We start from the raw sequence: 23,139 nt of genomic DNA, 5'->3' as shown, positions 1-23,139 counted from the left end.
CGTTGTGAAGTCGTCTGGATGAGTAGAACGGATTTGTTTACGGTGACGTCACAACCACATGTGCTTCACGCCGGGTAGAAGTGTAACGAACTCGATGCGAGTTGTCAACAAATCCTATAACTTGGTTCATGAAACGCGCTTACAAAATATTTTCACTGTGAATATTTATTGTGTAATGGTGCAAAGTGAGAGAGAGAGAGACTCTGCCCTTAGGGCAGAGTCAATCCCGCCAGCAAAAATAGGGAAAAAAAGGAGCGATCTCACCTCTTCAGATGTTGGTTTAAGTCCTACAATACATTCCTCAAAAAGGGCGTAGAAGAGCAAATTAATCCATCAACGTGTAGCATTCAATTTATTCCGGACCATTAAAGACGCCGCCTTCCGCGTAGAATCATACGTCATCCTCGCCGCCATATTGGATAGGTCAAAGCAGAGAATAAAGATTCATGTGCTGCGTTTAACTGTACCAACAGGTTTACCGTCCAAACGAGATCACATGGGATTACCTTTCACAGGTGAGAAACAACAAATTAATCCATCAACGTGTAGCATTCAATTTATTCTGGACCATTAAAGACGCCGCCTTCCGCGTAGAATCATACGTCATCCTCGCCGCCATATTGGATAGGTCAAAGCGGAGAATAAAGATTAGCTGCGTTTAACTGTACCAACAGGTTTGCCGTCCAAACGAGATCACATGGGATTACCTTTCACAGGTGAGACTGGAAAAATACTTTTCATTGTATTTGGTCATTATAATGTAATTTTACGAACAGATTTTCCTGACTTTGTGGCTAATATGAAGTCTCGCGCATAATAGTTTATGCGCATGCGTCCTTACTTCTTCTATTGTTCTGGTGTCTCCGAAGGGACCGTCTTACAGCGCCCCTAGAGGTGTGGTATGTGTATTGCATCGTTTTCAGCAAGCGTTGCGTTGCCATATGGACCTGATATTTTACTGATCGTTGCCCGTTTGGACGCGATATTTTTTTAAATAACATCTCGTTGCCGTTGTCGTGTGGATGTAGCCTAAATACTGTGCACAGCTTTTGAGTTAAAAAGGATTCAATCGCTTCTTAACTTTAAAATAACTGCCTGGTTGCAGTGTTGTATGTACTTATAAGGAACAAATGAAAAACTGGTTGTAAACTCAAGCTGAGTTTGAAATCGCGCGATCTTAGAGTCTACCGTGGCCAAAGGTAAACAAAGAAAAGCGCGAAACTCTGATTCTTGCAAGAAAGAAAAGAAAAGACGTCTTTTTGGGTTTGCTCGCGGAGCGAGCGATTCCTCCTTGTGTCCGTGTTGAATCACGGCGCCAAAAGAGGAGGAGCTAGGAGTTTCCGGGTTTCTTATGCTTTCCTGTAGGATGTGACGTTGGTGATCCCGCCCCGGCGTGACGCAGGTCATCTCGGAAGTGGGCTCATGGGAAATGTAGTTTCTTAAAGAGACGGGCTGTTGTAGTTCTTAGACGGACTGTGTACCTACACATATAACACATCTCGTTGAATATCGCGGTAATCACGTTATCAAATTCAATAGATGTGGCCACATTATCACCCATTTAAACACGTGTTTTTGTTGTTGTGTACATCTACATCTGCCAAAGCTACGCTGCGATGTGGAATTTTCTGAAAGGTGTACAGAAACCGCCAGAGACGGGGACAAAGCGGCCTCGGTCTGAAGAGGAGAAAAAGGCCGCCGATAAAGCGTACGAGAAGGAGAAACGACAAAGGACTTATAAGCAAACGTGGGAGCAGGGTAGGCCTTGGCTGCGATGCGATTTTTATGGAATAATTAATTTTTTTCAAGTTGATTCCTAGTCAATATGAAGCTCCTAATGCTTTCTCTCTCATAAATGGTTAAATACAGAAAGCATGTTGGACATATTTTGGGTGCTATAGTCATGAAAGTAAGTATATTTGTTTTCAATACTCGTACACCAAGTTGCCAAGTTTTCCAATATATTATTATTTGTTGATATTATATTATATGGTGCTCTGTGTTGTTCTCATTTATGTATTTAACAACAGTATCAAAATAGTCAGGTCTTGAAATAAATGCACATTAGTCATGAACAATGGTAACTACTCTCTTTTAGGGATGGCGAAAACTAAAAAAAATCTTGACCGACCACCGAGCCTCATTAGCCGGTTAAAGTCGGTTAACCTACTGTATGAGTTTAAAATTCTAGAATTGGAATTATTAGAATCTATTCTAAATCTAACCGCGAGCATCCGCACATTCAGTCCCAGTTGCTGCCCTCCACTCACATTACCTTTTCTACAGCGCGAAACATTTAGTCAAACGCGGCATTGATGTCGAGGGGTTTGTATTGGAGCGGAGGACAAATGGCTCCAGCTTAGAGACAGTTTCAGTTGGCCATGATGGCGTTGAAAATAAAGTCAAGTGCTAGAAGAAGTACATAACATTCAGTGATGGGAATAACGGCGTTAAAATAAAGGCTGTTATAACGCCGGGTAATCTAATTAATTAGCTACAGTTGTTATAACGCCGTTACCAATATCAACATGCCATTACTGCATGGTATTGAAGTTGCTCTGAAGCCGTCACCGACTTGGCTCACAGACATAAAAGCTGCGTTTGTCACTCCCCCTCCAGACACCGCTGTCGTTTCATTCTCTCCCCTTCCCTCCAAAAGTCGGCATCCGCGCCTTTAGTTTGTGTGGAGAGATATGATCTGCAATAACATGCATTGTTGGCTACAGACCGAAACATACTTTCAGAATGCACTGGCCAAGGCAGGACTAAACTCCATGTGCCTTCTAATAATAATTTAAAAAAAAAAACAGAATAGTAATTTGTAAGCTAAAAAGTCTAGCCTGATACTTTTTGAGACTTTTCTTTCGCCGAGTAGCAGCTGTCTTCAACTGGGGCGGGAGGGCGGGACATGACTGAATGGGTGTTTCTGATTTGTCAGCGGTCGTCCTTAAGGCCTCTGCATGCTCTTGCGACAAGGCTTTCGCAGACAGCTTTTCGCAGACAGTTGTAATTTATCGTTGAGCGGGGAGTAATATGCGTGCGCGATGTTATTCACCGCTACAACGCAAGGGGACGCGAAGTCGCGAAATCGCTAGGAGTAGTTGGTGGGTGTGGTTAGTGGAGTGTTTATCCTCCGGTTACTTATAATGACTAGAACTGGAGTCGTATAGATGTACGTACTTCCTCACTTCCTCGATCAACCGCTCTTCGTGCTGCTCCATCTTCGCTCATGTTTTTAAAAATGGCGGTCGTGAAAACACAACAAACCGGGAAAGTAGGGAAGCGGAAGTGCGTGTACAGCGGATGTAGAGTGGACCAATCAGAGCCCTCTTGTCTGCGACGCTGTCTGCGAGGCTTCTGCGGTGGTCACAATTTTTGGGAGGTGCGCACAGAGCGTCTGCGAAGGTGGGGGGGCTACGCAGACGCTATCTGCGACGCCGTCTGCGAGGACTGCGTTGTCAGCATAAATTGGCCTTTACACCGCATGGCATGCCCCAAGCGTTTACAACACAGAATTCCAGGTTCTCCGCTCCAAAATCGGCAGCTTCAAAACGATTGATTTTTTTTTTTTAACCGACAACCAAAAAAAAAATTTACCGGTTGACGTTGATTCGGTCAACCATCGGTCAAACGGTCATCAGTTAACATCCCTACTCTCTTTTGCGTTATTTTTGACAGAAGTAAAATTCATACATGAACAAATTTTGGCTAGTTGATTTTCTGTTTGGCTAGTTACTTTGGAAGGTAACTAGTCCGGCTGGCTGGTGGAAAAAAAAAAAGAATTTCGAGGCCTGTAACGTTCCTGCTCACGCCACACAATCAGCTTGCAGATTCAGAAAAATAAAGAAGCAACATAACCTAGACTCGTAGTATCTTTTATATAGGAGAGAACGTTGCAGCTCGTAGCTGAAAAAGCCGACAGCTTCCTGAATTTATTTTGTCCGCACATTTCAGGTTCGCAAAGGAAGAGGAGGTTTTTTCACTCTGAGGATATTAGAAACCCGTCTCGTTTTTACGCATGCTTTTATACATTTCGCTCTAAAAACTGTTTCAATTGGGAAACGTCACTGACATGTTGTTTTTGACGTACTTAGGTATGGAGGACAGCAGTGGCGTTGCCATCCTAGTTCCTTGCTCCAGGGATCATCAGGATGTCTTCATCGCCGACTCACACATTCACGATCTGGAACATGAGCAGGAGCAGAACAACCAGGCTGCCGATTCTCTTATCCAGGTGATCGAGAAGCTCAGTAAGATAGTGGAGAAGCGGCCTAGGCGATACACTCTGTCTGGGAAAAAGCGTCCTTCCATGACCTGCGCCTCAGTAATGGTGGCGGATAGCAGAGACGGCAGTGGAGGGGTTTCACCTTCCAAAAGAAGCCGGGAGAATGGACAGGAGTGCCAGGGTGTCAGTTGTGCGTCAGTACCCGTTACAGAGGAGGAACCGGCGAACAGAAGTGCCTGCATGGTTACCTGCTACCAGTGCAGCCTATGCCGCTTCCTTTCTCCTGCACTGAACACTTTGAAAGAGCACATGAAGCAGCATGATGAGCAGCACAACGAGCTCATTCTCATGTGCTCAGAGTGTAGTTTTACTTCCAACCACCAGGAGGAGCTCGAAGCGCATATCAGGCTCCACTTTGAAAATGGCGACTGCGCAAAGGGATCGCAACAATCCGGATCGCTAAAAGGAAATCTGCAGGGTAAGATGAGGTTCTCCACTATGAAGTCTGAGACCGAATTGGAGAAAATGCCAGGAGCCCCGAAGAAGTGGTACAGGTACGAGCAAGGTCGGTATCACTGCCTGATATGCAGTTATGAATGTGGACAGCAGCGCAATTTGAAAACGCACGCCTGGAAGCATGCCGGCTTGGTGGACTGCTCATATCCTATATTCGAAGATGATGATGACGACCAGCAGGAAGTTCATCCTTCATATACCCTGACCAGCAGCCCATCTTTAGAGCAGTGTAAAAAGCACGAGGCTATTGTGGTTCTCGCACCTGTTGGGGAAGAAGCTCAGGTTCTGCGCAGTGCCGCCTCCATTCAGCTGGAACTCTGTGCATCAGCAAGTGTGAAAAGCAAGAGCAACGTGATGGCCGAGAGAGTAGAGGAGCTCGAAAATCCAATGCACGTTTTCTCTGTCGACGGAGCTCCGTCAGTGGAGCCCCCAGGAGAGGTTCAGGTGACTCCTGAGGCGCAGATGGAGCTGGAGTTGGAGACAGAAAACCAGCAAACCAACACTGACAGCTTGTTGTCTTCAGTCCAGAAGATCATCAGCTGTAGTGGCAAAAGTGCCGGCCATGTCAACGTCATCGTGGAGAGGCTGCCCTGCACTGAAGAACCTGTGAGCAGCAAGCCTCTGCTCCTCAGCCCAGAGGTGGCTGGGTACAAGACCCTACTAGCTTCCCAGGAAGTCGAAATTGAGAACCAGTCTCACTCCATGTACTGTGAGGAGCAGGTTCTGATCGACTGGAATGGCAGTGAAGAGCATCAGGAAATGGAGAACCAAGAGTCTGAGCCAGCTCCGGACGAAAATCCGCCTCCAGCTCGTAGGAGGACGCACTCCGAGTGTTTGCGGTTGCACTCTTTGGCGGCTGAAGCCCTTGTGGCGATGCCATTGAGAGCTCCGGAACTGAGCAAATCTGCTGTTAAGGGCACTTCAGGTGTGATCTCTGACACAGGCCAGAAAATACTTGATCTGTCTGCCACTTCTGTGGTGTCCAATGCAAAGGTCCCTACAGCAGAGCTGGTGGCAGGGATGCCAGGGTCAGCGACCCTTTTGAACATCAGCCAGGGTTCCAGGGAAGAATTAATGTTGGAAGGGCCTTCAAAAGCTGGAATCAGCACATCTTTACTGACTGTTATTGAACGGCTACGAGAAAGGTCGGATCAGAACGCCTCAGACGAAGACATCCTAAAGGAGCTACAGGACAATCCGCAGATCCTGAATGGCGATATGGCGACGGGAGAGGTGGACGTGGCGGGTGATCCTTTCTCCACAGAAGCCGATCTGGTGGAGCACGTCGCTGGAAGCGACCGACCCTACCGCTGCCGCCTGTGCCTTTACAGCAGTGGCAACAAGGGCTTTGTCAAGCAGCACCTGCGTGTTCACAGGCAGAAGCAGCCTTACCAATGCCCCATCTGCGAACACATCGCCTCCGATAGCAGGGATCTGGAGAGCCATATGATCCACCACCACAAGAGCCGCATGTACCAGTGCAAGCACTGCAACGAGGTTTTCCACTATAAGGTGACTGTGCATGTTTTATACCAAGTCCTAGATTACTAGCATATACGTAAGATCCTCTTCGAATAAAGGTTAAATCTCGATCCCTAACAGGTTCTTTTGCTCGTACTGCAGGGGAACATTGAAAGAAGCGTTTTAGTAAGCAAAGAAACCTACGGCTCTAGAGCTGAACAATCCAATGAGGTCGCACTGAAACTCTTTTTCATAAGAATACATTATTAAAGACTAGGGCTGGGAATCGATTAGGGATGGCGAAAACTAAAAAAAAATCTTGACCGACCACCGAGCCTCATTAGCCGGTTAAAGTCGGTTAACCTATGAGTTTAACAGGGATGCAAACGGCGCGCCTTTTGGCGGATGCCGACTTTTTCACGGCTGAATCGTGCAGATCCGATTTTTTGGGGGGGGGGCGTTGGAGTGTCTGAATAATTTCAACGGCATTTGCTTATTTAGTAATTTTAATACAGAATTTACTCTGATGAAATTATTCAGACACTCCAACGCCCCCCCCCCAAAAAAAAATCGGATCTGCACGATTCAGCCGTGAAAAAGTCGGCATCTGCGCCTTTAGTTTGTGTGGAGAGATATGATCTGCAATAACATGCATTGTTGGCTACAGACCGAAACATACTTTCAGAATGCACTGGCCAAGGCAGGACTAAACTTGATGTGCCTTCTAATAATAATTTAAAAAAAAAATAGTAATTTGTAAGCTAAAAAGCCTGTGTCTACACTTTTCTCTCACTGAGTGGCAGCTGTTTTCAACAGGGGCGGGAGGGTGGGACATGACTGAATGGGTGTTTCTGATTTGTCAGCTGTCTTCAACTGGGGCGGGAGGGCGGGACATGACTGAATGGGTGTTTCTGATTTGTCAGCTGTCGTCCTTACACCGCATGGCATGCCCCAAGCGTTTACAACACAGAATTCCAGGTTCTCCGCTCCAAAATCGGCAGCTTCAAAACGATTGATTTTTTTTTTTTAACCGACAACCAAAAAAAAAATTAACCGGTTGACATTGATTCGGTCAACCATTGGTCAAACGGTCATCGGTTAACATCCCTAGAATCGATCCAGATTTCCTGGATCGATTCGATTCCGATTCATAAGGTCACGATCCGATTCAATCCACGATTCGATCCGATATCGATCTACTTAGATATTGCTGGATTGTCACTTTTAAAGTAAAAACTGTCCTTATTGATCGCGGGGTCTTTGTCAGATATTTCCCACTCCTATATGGCTTCGGTGAGCAGATCAGCAAGGTTACTTGCAGTGTGGCTCGTTTCAACTGCTCTGGTCTGTAGAACGCTTGAGACTAGCCTCCATTCTTCGTCAATGTGATGACACGTAATAGTCAGATATGACACGGTATTTCTTGAGGTCCAGCAGTCGCAGGTCAACGCCACCCTCTCGGCAGACTTCAGCGAATGTGCAAGTGTGTCTTTTTGTTTTCGCATACATTTTTGGGATAACAGTTTCGCTCAAATGTTTGCGACTGGGCAGGACATAGCATGGTTCCGGTCTCTTCACCAGTAGTTTGAATCCAGCATTTTCTACTACACTGTAGGGGCGTAGGTCTTTACTAATAAATATTCCGACACCCTCGGTTATGCTCAAGGCACGCTGAGAATTTGAAGGAAATTTAACACCAAATGCCTTCTCCAGTGCAGTTTGATTCGCCACAGGTTTAGCTGAAACTGTGTCGGCGTGGTGCCTGGATAAGTGGTTGAGGAGATTGGTTGCATAGATAGTTTTCACTGACGTCACGGCATTCCGGGGAACGCCCCCCAGCCGCCATCTTGCGGGGCAAACAAAACGGACCATCGCCACTACCGGCTACGTTATCTCGGACGAATTTATGAAGTTATATAGTCAGTTTTCTAAAATAAAGATCAATGTCGGCAAAATCAAGCAAACAGAAGTATATAGATACATTTGACGACATCTCACGACAACGGTATGCAGCCAAACTGGCCTTGATTGGGGGAATTGACCCCTACGAAGTGGACAAAGATGCATTTTCAAGTGACTATGCAGGGCTGCCAAAGCCTGAAACTGCCAAAGCCTGCTCCAAAGCCTGAAACTGACTTCATCAAACTTTAAAGGCTGTCTGATATATACAACTTTATATATTCACAGCGCGCCTTTTGGCGGATGCCGCCTGAATCGCGCAGATCCGATTTTTTTTTTTTTAGGGGGGGGCGTTGGAGTGTCTGATTATAATTTCAAAGTAAATTCTGTATTAAAATTACTAAATAAGCAAATCCGTTACAGTCCATGAAACAGGAAGTATAAGGATGAGAAAAAAACAGTTTAAATCGGAAAGCTACGCACATTTGCGCAGTCCTGCACACCACTCGGGCTGCGCAAATGTGCGCAGCTTTCCGATTTAAACTGTTTTTTTTCTCATCCTTATACTTCCTGTTTCATGGACTGTAACGGATTTGCTTATTTAGTAATTTTAATACAGAATTTACTTTGAAATTATAATCAGACACTCCAACGCCCCCCCTAAAAAAAAAAATCGGATCTGCGCGATTCAGGCAGCATCCGCCAAAAGGCGCGCTGTTTGCATCCCAAACACAAATCAAATCATACAGAATAGACCTAAAATGTTTTTCAAAAATGACCCTTGCGTGAATGAAGTGACAAGTTTCAAATAGAAACGTGACAAACGAGCGATATTAAGTGTACATTACAATGTAAACGTACACTCAGCGGTTCCAGTTAGGCATTCTCCAGAGATTGTTCACATGATGTTTTGGTTTCCAAAAACAAACTTAAACACAATTGATTGTTTATTTAAACAACTTGCCACTTATAAAATGATCGGAGCAGACTTTGCTGTGTTTGGAAGGCTGATAATCCTTGCGGTTGATTCTCGCAAGCCATAGATTTCTCCTTTGTATGCTGAGTTTGTTTGTTTGCTCGCCTTCGTGCTCCTGTACAGTGGGAATTCCATAAAAGCTCCGCTTGACTTCATTATCTGACCTATTACGACAGCCGTGAATACAACAGGTGTGCACCATTGCTAGCTTTAAATAGCCTGCTTGGGTTCTTTTGAAGACTTTGTACTCGCGCGTTACAATGTGTGCTCAGTGAGCCGTACGGTAAGCTTGACCCGCAAGATGGCCGCCACTAGGGAATCCCCGACTCTGTGACGTCATGTGAAAACTATCTATTGCCACTATATTTTACCTCTACGTGGCACAGTTTGCACACTGCTTTTGTTCTGTCGAGTTCGTCTCTGTCCTTGTAACGTTTGAATCCAAAGTAATGCCATACATCAGCTTTCAGGCCAGGCGGTGATTTTAGCTGTGCAGCTTCAGCCATCTTGCGTTCTTAAGTTTCGGTTTCGTTTTTCCGGCACCCGCTTTTTATAGCGGTCCTTGCGCAGTCGAGAAAATAGTGCCTATAGCCACCTGGAAGAGATGGATCCACACATTTTTAAATCGATCTCGTATTTTTTGAACGTGAATCGATATCGGATCGTGGATCGATCTTTTGAACCCAGCCCTATTAAAGACTTTTACATCTTTAAACTTTGTAAAACGCCTTTAAGCTTTTAGTGTGAATTTAATATGTACCACTGGTCAAAGTGCATAAAAAAGGTCACTGCTTCTTGAAAGAAATGTTGTTGCACATTAAAATGGAACAGCCATCATATTCCAGTATGCACACGAAGGCCATGCAGCATGTCCGGAGTTGGGGGAATTTCCAATTAAAGCTCATAAAATGCAAATTTCCTAATGTGAAAAAGCTTCTAAAGTACCTACGCTTTTACCCAGGTGTCCACAATTGCATTTTGGAACCACAATTTCAAGTAATATACACTTACTGGCCACTTTAAAAGGAACTTGTTGTTGATTCTAAGATTCCTGTTCTTGGCTGCAGGACTGGAACCCAATGTGTTCCTCTGCTGTTGCATGCTGAGATGCTTTTCTGCTCACCACGGTTGTAAAGAGTTACTATGAGTCGCTATATCCTTCCTGGCAGCTCGAACCAATCTGGCTGTTTTCCTCTGACCTCTCAAATCAACAAAGCGTTTGTTTCCACCCACAGAACTGTCGCTCACTCAGTGTTTGTTTTTTGTTTTTCGCACCATTCTGTCTGTGTAAACTCTAGAGACTGCTGTGTGTGAAAACCCCAGGAGATCAGCAGTTTCTGAAATACTCAAACCAGTCCATCTGGCTCAAACCAACACCCATGCCACAGTGAAAGTCGCACTTTGAGATCACAATGTTTCCCATTCTGATGTTTGAAGTGAACATTAATTATCTGAAGCTCTTGATTTGTATCTGCATGATTTTATGCATCGTGCTGCTGTCAAGGGATCGGCTGATTCGAGAACTGCATAAAACAGCAGCTGGATGTACGGGTGTTTCTAATAAAGTGGCTGGTGAGTGTATTAGAAGTTCAACTAAAGTTTTTTTTTTTTTTTTTAATCAATCCCCCGCTGGCTGAAAGTCCCGAAGCAGGATTACGTCATGGCGATTTCCGTCCGTCTGTCTGTCCGTCCTGGGAAGGGTGCTCACCTTCTGAAATCAACAACTCTCTCAAATTTTGGAGGAATTTCACAAAACTTGGCAGGATTCTTTGTTATATGTCGGTAATACGTACATTTTAATTTTGTGAAATTGGGTCACATTTTCCCAGAGTTACAGCCCTTGATTAACAAAATTATACTTTGACGATTTCATGAGAGCGTGTTTTCCTTCTGAAATCAACTCCTCACAATTTTTCGAGGAATTTCATGAAACCTGGCAAAAGGCATCGTTATATGTCAGTAGTACACATTTTGTTCAATTCGGTCGCATTTGACCAGAGTTCCAGCCCTTGATTAACAGCCTTGTACTTTCACAATTTCATGAAGGTGTGCTCGCCTTCTGACATCAACTCCTCTCACAATTTTTGGACGAATTTCTTGAAGTTTGGCAAAAGGCCTTGTTATATGACGGTAATACGCATATTGCGATTTAATTTCGTTTGTGAAATTTTTCCCAGAGTTTTGACCCTTGATTAAATAACTTGTACTTTGATCATTTCAAGAGGGTGGACGTCCTTCTGAAATCGACTCCTCTTACAGATTGTGGAGGAATTTCACCAAACTTGGCAAAAGGCTTCGTTATATGACAGTTATACGCATCTTGAAATTTCGTTTAATTTGGGCGGATTTTCCCAGAGTTATGCCCTTGATTATTAACAAACTTGTACTTTGGCAATTTCATCAAGGTGTGCGTGCTTTCTGAAATCAGCTTCCCTCATAATTTTTATTATCCCCTGCTGGCTGAAAGGCCCGAAGAGAGATTATGTTGTGGCGATGTCCGTCCGTTCCGGGAAGGGTGCTCACCTTCTGAAATCAACTCAATCTTTGGGGGAATTTCACGAAACTTGACAGGATTATTTGTTGTATGTCGGTAATACGCGTATTGCAGTTTCGTTCAATTCGGTCATATTTTACCAGAGTTATGGCATAGTTGCCAGTGGGGGATATTGAGCTCTCAGAGCATTCTTGTTAACCAAGTAATTACCCGTGAAAAACTGCGTTTTATCTGATCGTATACATAAGCACCCAGGGGTATCAGAAAACCCTCAGAGCAGCACTTCCCAGTCCAGCAGGGAGTCCTTTAGGTGGTGTTTACATTAGACCGTATCAGCGGATCATCAGATTAACGTTTTTAAAACGATTCGCGTGCACACAGCAACGCCAATACACGATTCGTGTGCACACAGCAACGCCAATACACGGATACGCTCGGCTCCGCAGGCATCCTGCACTCCAAATCACTTCGCCCTGAACAACAAGTGCCCTCTGGAGGGTGCGCACTCCAGCCCTGCACAGCTCACAGAGCGCGTGAGTGAAGCGCACAAGCAGTGATTCGGGACAAATAGCAGGAAGTGAAGTTCGCACCGTTTTTCAACAGTCGCGTCACATGACCAACGTGGCATGACCAACGCCAGTGAATCAGGAAGGTGGATGTCACAGTGACGTTGTCCAATGACGACGTCAGCTAGAGCTCAGCTCTGCGTATCCTCGTTCCTCAATGTTTACACAGCACCGGATCAGATACGTACTGGGTTGAATACGTGGGCCCTGGCGGATTCAAACTGTTCCGCCTGTGGAGTCGTTTCCCGGCGTTTTAATGTGCACGGACAGTGCATCCGCGATGAAAACGATACGGATATGGTCTAATGTAAACACCACCTTAGATTAGACATGGAGTCACGTTCTGCTTGAACCAGAACCCAGCCCCCAGGCGTCTTTACATATTTACTCGAGTAAGATTAAAACGTTATCGCCATTTAAACTAATCCTTCAAATACAGTAGTTATGCTTTACATTAAGGTCCCTTCAGTGGCATTATTTCTTTCAGTATTTAGCATCAAGGCAAGGCAAGTTTATTTATATAGCGCATTTCATACACAGTGGCAGTTCAATGTGCTTTACAGAGGTAAAAGCAAAACAGCAAACAATAGAAAATAAAATTACATAAAATAAAGGGGGAAGAAGAGAGAAAGTTCAGTAAAAACAGCGGAATAAAAGTTAAGTAAAGTTTAAAACATGTAAAGATGATATTAATCAGTTAGCAGAAAGCATCTGAGAACAGCTTGGTCTTTAGTCTAGATTTGAAGCTGCCAACAGCAGGAGCATTTTTGATGTCCTCTGGCAGTTGGTTCCATAGCTGTACTGCATAGTAGCTAAAAGCTGCTTCACCACACTTTGTTTTAACAACAGGTTTTACCAGTAAATTTTACTGCTGCGATCTGGTAGATCTGATTGGGTTAGGCCGCTGCAACATATCAGAGAGGTAATTGGGCCCTGTACCATTTAGAGATTTGTACACCAGCAGCAATGCTTTAAAGTCAATTCTGTAGCTTACTGGAAGCCAGTGAAGGGACCTTAGAATTGGAGTAATGCGCTCTGTTCTTTTTGTTCGTGTGAGAACCCTAGCCGCTGCATTTTGAACCAGCTGAAGTCGTTTGACGTTTTTTTTTGGCAGGCCTGTGAAAAGGCCATTGCAGTAATCAACCCTACTAGAGATGAAGGCATGTATAAGCTTTTCCAGATCATTTTTTGACATAAGTCCTCTTAGTTTGGACATGTTTTTTAGGTGATAAAATGCCGTTTTAGTGATTGCTTTCATGTGACTGTCAAAGTTTAGCTCGCTGTCAATGAAAACGCCAAGATTTTTACCCATATCTTTTGTTTTAATCCCCTTTGTGTCAAGAATAGTGGTAATCCTGAGTCTTTCATCTTTTTTCCCAAATAGAATTACTTCTGTTTTATCTGAGTTCAGCTGGAGAAAATTTTGTGACATCCAGTTGTTGATTTGGCCGATACACTGGTAGAGACATTCAAGGGGGGCAGAATCATTAGGTGATAGAGCAAAATAAATTTGGGTGTCATCTGCATAGCAGTGATACAAAATTGAGTTGTTCTTGATAATTTGTCCAAGTGGGAGCATATAAAGGTTGAATAGTAATGGTCCAAGGATCGACCCCCGGGGGACGATCCTTGGAAATTTTTTTTTATTACAATTCAAATGCTTTTGTAAAATTGATTTACATATAAAATAACTACATCATGAAGAATTAAAGCTCCTCCTTCACAGATGAGTGAAAATATTGAATAAATTTCCTCTTTTTGATTGCTTGGGTTAAAAATGCCAAGTTATGATGACTGAGTTGATTATTCACTTAAATATGAATAATATGATACATTTTGGGTATTTGATATGGCGGAATAGGACACAATGGAAAAATGAGAATAACGGCGGTGGTAAAAGAACAGCGACTGTACCGGCTGAAGGTCGCGCAGGTCTCTGCTGCGGTGTGCGAGCATCGGGACATCACTACCGCACCGGACAGAGCACGAGACGGGGGCGGGGCAAAACGACTGGCCGTGGAGTCTATCAAAAGTTCTATCTAAATTGACCATGGTTGTAAAATATTGGCCAAAAATACACAAACACTACGAAATATGAAAGTAAGATGAAAAGGAAACATTCTATTGCCTTATACTGCAAGACTAAAACAAAATAAAACTGCCAAAACTCACCTTTTCAGTGATAACGTCCGAACAGATCACCCGCGTAACAGAAAGACGGCCAATGGAAGCGCGATCAACTTCTAACTGTTGGAGTGGAAAATTCCATTCTACACATGCAAATTGTTAATGTGTCCTTCCCCGCACACAAATAACACGCTACGGTAAAAAATCAGTAGACCACAACTCATTTTATAGCTCAGAAATTCATACAAGACCAGCTACCATCGTAACATATTCTGTAAGAAATATATTCTATACCTAACTTTCAGCTTTCGTTTTCACAAACAAAATCACAGATTTATAACTAAATGTTTATATGGCGTAGTGATTTTAAGTTCCTACTTTTGGTGAGGTAGTGACCTCGACCCTGAGGCTTTCCGTTTAGATCAAAACACGATCGTATTGGTTTTGCGGAAAATGGAGTTACGACGGTGATGAAATATTTTGCATGATGTTTTATTACGGTTATGATTATTCTGAGTGCGCACCAATCCGTAGGTGGATAAAGTTACAACTTAAAATACAATTAGTGATAACTGTAGACTTTTCAGTGGACTACAACCTTTTTAAGGGAATGCAATGTAGTCGACCATTTATCATGTCCCAGATCAAGCCGCCATTTTTCCACAAATTTGCAGAATTTTTGCCAAATTCTGAAAAGAGTATTCACGTCAAAGATTTAGTTTTATCTGTATTATTTCTTTCATCATTTTATTTCAAATTAAAACCAACATCACCATTCAAAACCGTATAGTTTATTGACAGGACCCAGTTTCTGAGACAGACCCATATACAAGTGTCGATTCGTTATAAATGAAATATTTAAAAAGCCTTGACTTTAGACTGAACCTGGCACTGAGAGAGTCGTCTTGTTAAAAACCGAAGTGCGGTTATAGATGTGCCTCTGCTTTTCAGTACTGGTTCTGCCTTACTTTCATTTTCAGACCTAGTTTTTTTTTTTTTTTTCCCCCGACCTTTTATTATTTCAAGAAATCGTATTTAATTTTTTCTTACCATAAAGTTATCATGGTGGTGCGCTAGGCTGCAGAAGTTGATGCTACCTGTGGCGTTTTCTTTCTGCCGTAGTGGGCAGCGCTGCTCTGAAGTGGAAAGATGTATTGATTTTTTTTTTTTTTTTGCTTCTTCAGGGCTCATATGTATGATTTTCTAAAGTCATGTTTTCAAAGTTTATAAGGGTCTTAATGCTGAGGCAGACAAAAAAGCAAATTCTTGATTTTTCTGCCACTGGCGAGTTAAATAACAGTCTGTCGAATACAAAAGCATTGGCAGATATGATTCTTTCAGTGAGGATCAAATAATGGCACTATTATAAGCGGCTTCCAATTCAGCTCAAGTTGGCTGGGAGTTATTGCGATAACAGTAACGACAACACGCATACAGTTGGCGCAGAAATATCACATCTTTTTGTTATTTACTTGTCCCAAATTGCCTACAGAGACATTATGAAACAATGCCAATTAAAACTCAGGGCTAGTTTAAGGATTGCGGGTTATCCATCTGTCTGACAGGTTTTTTTTTTTTTTCCCAGCAGTCTTTGAAAAGATTACGATCTCATATTTGTAATAATGACAAAAAGTGTGTTTTCTGAGACAAGCTGACGGTTATGATTATCATGCTGTAAGTCAGGGGTCACCAAACTTTTTTCTCTGGGGGCCACATTGTCATTCCTGACTGTGATGGGGGGCCGGGGTCGGGTCAGCTATATAACATAGAATTGTATGACCCAGACAAATATGACCACCAGCAGGTCTCATTGTGTAGTAGAGATTACTAGCCTGGCACAGCCATCCCCACTACTATATCCCCACTACTATATCCCCACCACTATATCCCCACCACTATATCCCCACCACTATATCCACACCACTATATCCCCACCACTATATCCACACCACTATATCCCCACCACTATATCCCCACCACTATATCCACACCACTATATCCCCACCACTATATCCCCACCACTATATCCACACCACTATATCCACACCACTATATCCCCACCACTATATCCACACTACTATATCCCCACCACTATATCCCCACCACTATATCCACACCACTATATCCACACTACTATATCCCCACCACTATATCCCCACCACTATATCCACACCACTATATCCCCACCACTATATCCCCACTACTATATCCCCACTACTATATCCCCACTACTATATCCACCACTACTATATCCCCACTACTATATCCCCACTACTATATCCCCCACTACTATATCCCCCACTACTATATCCCCACTACTATATCCACCACTACTATATCCACCACTACTATATCCCCCACTACTATATCCCCACTACGATATCCCCACTACTATATCCACCACTACTATATCCCCACTACTATATCCCCACTACTATATCCCCACTACTATATCCCCACCACTATATCCCCACCACTATATCCCCACCACTATATCCACACCACTATATCCCCACCACTATATCCCCACCACTATATCCCCACCACTATATCCCCACCACTATATCCCCACCACTATATCCCCACCACTATATCCACACCACTATATCCACACTACTATATCCCCACCACTATATCCCCACCACTATATCCCCACCACTATATCCCCACCACTATATCCCCACCACTATATCCCCACCACTATATCCCCACTACTATATCCACACCACTATATCCCCACTACGATATCCCCACTACTATATCCCCACTACTATATCCACCACTACTATATCCCCACTACTATATCCCCACCACTATATCCCCCACTACTATATCCCCCACTACTATATCCCCCACTACTATATCCCCCACTACTATATCCCCACTACTATATCCACCACTACTATATCCACCACTACTATATCCCCCACTACTATATCCCCACTACTATATCAACACTACTATATCCCCACACTACTATATCCCCACTACTATATCCACACCACTATATCCCCACTACTATATCCCCACTACTATATCCCCACTACTATATCCACCACTACTATATCCCCACTACTATATCCCCCACTACTATATCCCCCACTACTATATCCCCACCACTACTATATCCACCACTACTATATCCCCCACTACTATATCCCCACTACGATATCCCCACTACTATATCCCCACTACTATATCCCCACTACTATATCCCCACCACTATATACCCACCACTATATCCCCCACTACTAGATCCCCCACTACTAGATCCCCCACTACTATATCCCCACTACTATATCCACCACTACTATATCCACCACTACTATATCCCCCACTACTATATCCTCCCACTACTATATCCCCACTACTATATCCACCACTACTATATCCCCACTACTATATCCCCCACTACTATATCCCCACTACTATATCCCCCACTACTATATCCCCACTACTATATCAACACTACTATATCCCCACACTACTATATCCCCACTACTATATCCCCAGTACTATATCAACACTATCTCATCTCTCATCTCATTATCTCTAGCCACTTTATCCTTCTACAGGGTCGCAGGCAAGCTGGAGCCTATCCCAGCTGACTATGGGCGAAAGGCGGGGTAAACCCTGGACAAGTCGCCAGGTCATCACAGGGCTGACACATAGACACAGACAACCATTCACACTCACATTCACACCTACGGTCAATTTAGAGTCGCCAGTTAACCTAACCTGCATGTCTTTGGACTGTGGGGGAAACCGGAGCACCCGGAGGAAACCCACGCGGACACGGGGAGAACATGCAAACTCCACACAGAAAGGCCCTCGCCGGCCACGGGGCTCGAACCCGGACCTTCTTGCTGTGAGGCAACAGCGCTAACCACTACACCACCGTGCCGCCCCACTACTATATCCGCACTACTATACCAACACTACTATATCCACACTACTATATCCCCACCACTATATCCCCACACTACTATATCCCCACTGCTATATCCCCACTACTATATCAACACTACTATATCCCCACCACTATATCCCCACCACTATATCCCCACTACTATATCCCCACACTACTATATCCCCACACTACTATATCCCCACTACTATATCCCCACACTACTATATCCCCACTACTATATCCCCACCACTATATCCCCACTACTATATCCCCACTACTATATCAACACTACTATATCCCCACTACTATATCCCCACTACTATATCCACACTACTATATCCCCACCACTATATCTCCACTACTATATCCCCACCACTATATCCCCACCACTATATCCCCACACTACTATATCCCCACTACTATATCAACACTACTATATCCACACTACTATATCTCCACCACTATATCCCCACCACTATATCCCCACACTACTATATCCCCACTACTATATCAACACTACTATATCCCCACCACTATATCCCCACCACTATATCTCCACTACTATATCCCCACCACTATATCCACACTACTATATCCACACCACTATATCCCCACCACTATATCCCCACACTACTATATCCCCACTACTATATCCCCACTACTATGTCAACACTACTATATCCCCACCACTATATCCCCACCACTATATCCCCACCACTATATCCCCACACTACTATATCCCCACTACTATATCCCCACTACTATGTCAACACTACTATATCCCCACCACTATATCCCCACCACTATATCCCCACACCACTATATCCCCACTACTATATCAACACTACTATGTCAACACTACTATATCCCCACCACTATATCCCCACTACTATATCCACACTACTATATCCCCACCACTATATCCCCACCACTATATCAACACTACTATGTCAACACTACTATATCCCCACGACTATATCCCCACTACTATATCCCCACACTACTATATCCCCACCACTATATCCCCACCACTATATCAACACCACTATGTCCCCACCACTATATCCCCACTACTATATCAACACTACTATATCCCCACCACTATATCAACACTACTATATCCAGACTACTATATCCCCACTACTATATCAACACTTGATTCCTGGCACATATCTGTTTATCTTTACTAGTGGTTTGCACAAGTAGTAATCAAGTCATCACACTTTGTTTTAATTTGAAATACCACAGATATTCCATTTATTTATTTTCTAATAAAAATAACATCAAAGCTGTCAAGGTAAGAAACATCTGCCTAGTTGAGGTGATTGACACTGGCAAAGGTGAGTGGAAAATTATAAATTGTAGGTAGGCCTGTTGATATTATTAATAATATTAATAATAATTGTGTGCAGCACTTAATAAAGGTCAAATAAATAGGCCTATAAAATAAATACATTTTTAAAAAAACAGTGAAATTATAATAATATGAGCAATAGATCACAGCAGTTGTGCTGTGTCCTGCACGTCATTGCTCTCATCCATGGCCAAAGCAAAAAACTCGAATTCTGACGCTTCCTCATTCAGCTGGTCATACACGTTGTCCCCCAAATCTTTGGTTCGCCTGGTCATAGTAGATGCGGAGAGACTCACCGCATTGAGCGCATCCTTCTTGTCGGGACACACCTCCTCGGCCACAGCAAGCATGCATACTTTAACAAAGTCCCCATCAGTAAACGGCTTTCCATGGGTAGCTAGTAGGTGAGCTACCTTATAGCTAGCTCGGACAGCAGCCTGGTCGATCTGGGTTTGGCGAAGGAATACATTCTGTTGTGCAGCCAGTCCTCATTTCATCCTCCGAATCCTGTCTTCTCTTGTTTGCCCTCGCAAACTAGCATACTCTTTGTGGCGGGTTTCGTAGTGACGACGCAGATTATATTCTTTGAAAACTGACACACTTTCTTTACATACAAGACAAACTGCACAGTCCTTACACCGAACGAAAAAAATAATCGGTGGTCCACTGTTCTTTAAAAACTCTGCACTCTCTGTCTCTGTCTTTTCGCTGACCGCTAGCCATTTTGCTCTCCTGAACACTGACCGTTCTCTGCGCGTGCGCTTCCTGTCACTGCTTGATCGTGAGCATATGACGAAAATTCGGAAAATATGAATAGTTCATTTTATAACTAAATATCAATTTTAATTGATAAAATCAACAAAATACAAGATGCAGACATTTTTTTTTTTGCCAAAAAGCAATTTAAAAAAATAGGCCATGACCACTTTTGGGGATTGCCTCATAGGGCCGGTTCAAGTGGTGGGGGGGCAGAGGGGCTGGGGGGCCGGCCAAAGGGGGGTGGTGGGCAGGAGTCGGCCCGCGGGCCGGAGTTTGATGACCCCTGCTGTAAGGATTCTCAGACTGTCAGATCACTTTGTCCTAATAAAGGAATTACAATCACCAATTTATATCCGCATGTTAGATTTGGCACAATTTTACGCCGGATGCCCTTCCTGATGCAACCCTCTCCAATTTATCCGGGCTTGGGACCGGCGCCAAGAGTACGCGTATGCGCCCCCAGTGGCTGGATTAAGATGCAAGGAGTAGACGTTGGTGAATTCAAGTACCTGGGGTCATCTGTGCAGGAAGATGTGGGCTGCGATAGTGAGGTGAGAAAGAGAGTAGAGGCAGGGTGGAGCAGTTGGCGAAGGATTTCAGGAGTCGTTTGTGACAGGAAAATCCCAGCAAAAGTGAAAGGTAAGATGTATAAGGGCCTCTGCATGCTCTTGCGACAAGGCTTTCGCAGATAGCTTTTCGCAGATAGTTGTAATTTATCGTTGAGCGGGGAGTAATAGGCGTGCGCGATGTTATTCACCGCCACAACGCAAGGGGGCGCGAAATCGCGAAATCGCTAGGAGTAGTTGGTGGGTGTGGTTAGTGGAGTGTTTATCCTCCGGTTACTTATAATGACTAGAACTGGAGTCGTATAGATGTACATACTTCCTCACTTCCTCGATCAACCACTCTTCGTGCTGCTCCATCTTCGCTCATGTTTTTAAAAATGGCGGTCGTGAAAACAAACCAAACCGGGAAAGTAGGGAAGCGGAAGTGCGTGTACAGCGGATGTAGAGTGGACCAATCAGAGCCCTCTTGTCTGCGACGCTGTCTGCGAGGCTTCTGCGGTGGTCACAATTTTTGGGAGGTGCGCGCAGAGCGTCTGCGAAGGGGGGGGCTACGCAGACGCCATCTGCGACACCATCTGCGAGGACTGGGTTGTCAGCATAAATTGGCCTTAAGACAGTAGTGAGACCAGCTGTGATGTACGGATTGGAGACCATACCCTTAACGAAGAGACAGGAGGCGGAGTTGAGGATGTTAAGGTTTGCGATGGGAGGTTGGACAGGATAAGGAGCGAGCAGATCAGAGGGACAGCGCATGTGGAGAGCTTGGGAATTAAGCGACGAGCGATGAGACTGAGATGGTACGGGCACATCCTGAGAAGAGATGCAGAGCATGTTGAGGATGGAGCTGCCAGGCACACGAAAACGAGGAAGGCCAAAGAGGAGATACATGGATGTGGTGAGAGAGGACATGAAAGTGGTAGAGAAGGATGCGGAAGACGGCGAGCAATGGAGACGAAAGATCCGCTGTGGCGACCCCTAATCGGGAGCAGCCAAAAGAAGAACAAGACAGTCACCAATTTATACACTACCGTTCAAAAGTTTGGGGTCACTTTGAAATGTCCTTATTTTTGAAAGAAAAGCACTGTTCTTTTCACTGAAGATCACTTTAAACTAATCAGAAATCCACTCTATACATTGCTAATGTGGTAAATGACTATTCTAGCTGCAAATGTCTGGTTTTTGGTGCAATATCTCCATAGGTGTATAGAGGCCCATTTCCAGCAACTCTCACTCCAGTGTTCTAATGGTACAATGTGTTTGCTCATTGCCTCAGAAGGCTAATGGATGATTAGAAAACCCTTGTACAATCATGTTAGCACAGCTGAAAACAGTTGAGCTCTTTAGAGAAGCTATAAAACTGACCTTCCTTTGAGCAGATTGAGTTTCTGGAGCATCACATTCGTGGGGTCGATTAAATGCTCAAAATGGCCAGAAAAATGTCTTGACTATATTTTCTATTCATTTTACAACTTATGGTGGTAAATAAAAGTGTGACTTTTCATGGAAAACACAAAATTGTCTGGGTGACCCCAAACTTTTGAACGGTAGTGTACATTAACAATCAATGCATTGCTTGGGGTGTATAATTAATTATATTCATTAACGTATAATACCAGTGTATGTGCTATTGTGGGTGTAGTCACTTCAACACTGAGCAACTATATCGTTACTTAAAGATGACTACAGCGTTTCCCTCTCTTCCCTCCCTAATTTCTTTTTGTACTGGTTAATTTGTGTAATTACCTTGGAAGTGCTAGAACTAATGCTTAAATCACTGCAGAGAAGCTGTACGAGCCCCGCGCACAGGAGTGGAGCTTAATCCTATTATAAAGTTTTCTGTTTCTAAATATGGAGATGCTGGCATTTTCTCTCTACTGTGTGTTCATTAATGCGCTGCCTGTGAGGAATCTATTATTATTATTATTATTATTTACACTTTCAGAGTCAGCTGCGGAATCACGAGAGAGAGCAACACGGGATAAGTGACACCACAGAGTCCCTCACAGCTGTCGATGAAACCAGAGCAAACACGGACGAGTCTGAAAAGATGACTGATGAGGGTAAGAGTTATAGCAGTCTGTATTTATTTATTCATTTAATTTATTTTGTTTTTATTTATTTATTTATGGGACTGGGGCTGGGCGGCACGGTGGTGTAGTGGTTAGCGCTGTCGCCTCACAGCAAGAAGGTCCTGGGTTCGAGCCCCGGGGCCGGCGAGGGCCTTTCTGTGTGGAGTTTGCATGTTCTCCCCGTGTCCGCGTGGGTTTCCTCCAGGTGCTCCGGTTT

At 44.0% G+C, this 23,139-nt stretch overlaps 1 protein-coding gene across 2 annotated transcripts in view; it reads left to right on the top strand.

Moving 5' to 3' along the window:
- The window catches only part of znf507 (zinc finger protein 507), a 79,156-nt gene that overhangs the window by 7,549 nt on the left and 48,468 nt on the right, over positions 1-23,139 (top strand). The window contains exons 1-4 of one of the 2 annotated variants that reach the window (XM_060911746.1): positions 1,559-1,758; positions 1,870-1,909; positions 4,095-6,253; positions 22,796-22,913. In XM_060911746.1, coding sequence (XP_060767729.1) covers positions 4,097-6,253; positions 22,796-22,913 — 2,275 coding nt within the window. In that variant the 5' untranslated portion in view covers positions 1,559-1,758; positions 1,870-1,909; positions 4,095-4,096. Of the gene's footprint in view, positions 1-1,558; positions 1,759-1,869; positions 1,910-4,094; positions 6,254-22,795; positions 22,914-23,139 lie in introns of those variants that run through there. The other variant, XM_060911745.1, reaches the window with a different exon arrangement.

This window comes from Neoarius graeffei, chromosome 27, assembly GCF_027579695.1.
Source record: "Neoarius graeffei isolate fNeoGra1 chromosome 27, fNeoGra1.pri, whole genome shotgun sequence".
Taxonomy (NCBI): Eukaryota; Metazoa; Chordata; class Actinopteri; order Siluriformes; family Ariidae; genus Neoarius; species Neoarius graeffei.
This window is presented reverse-complemented; position numbering and strand designations above follow the sequence as displayed.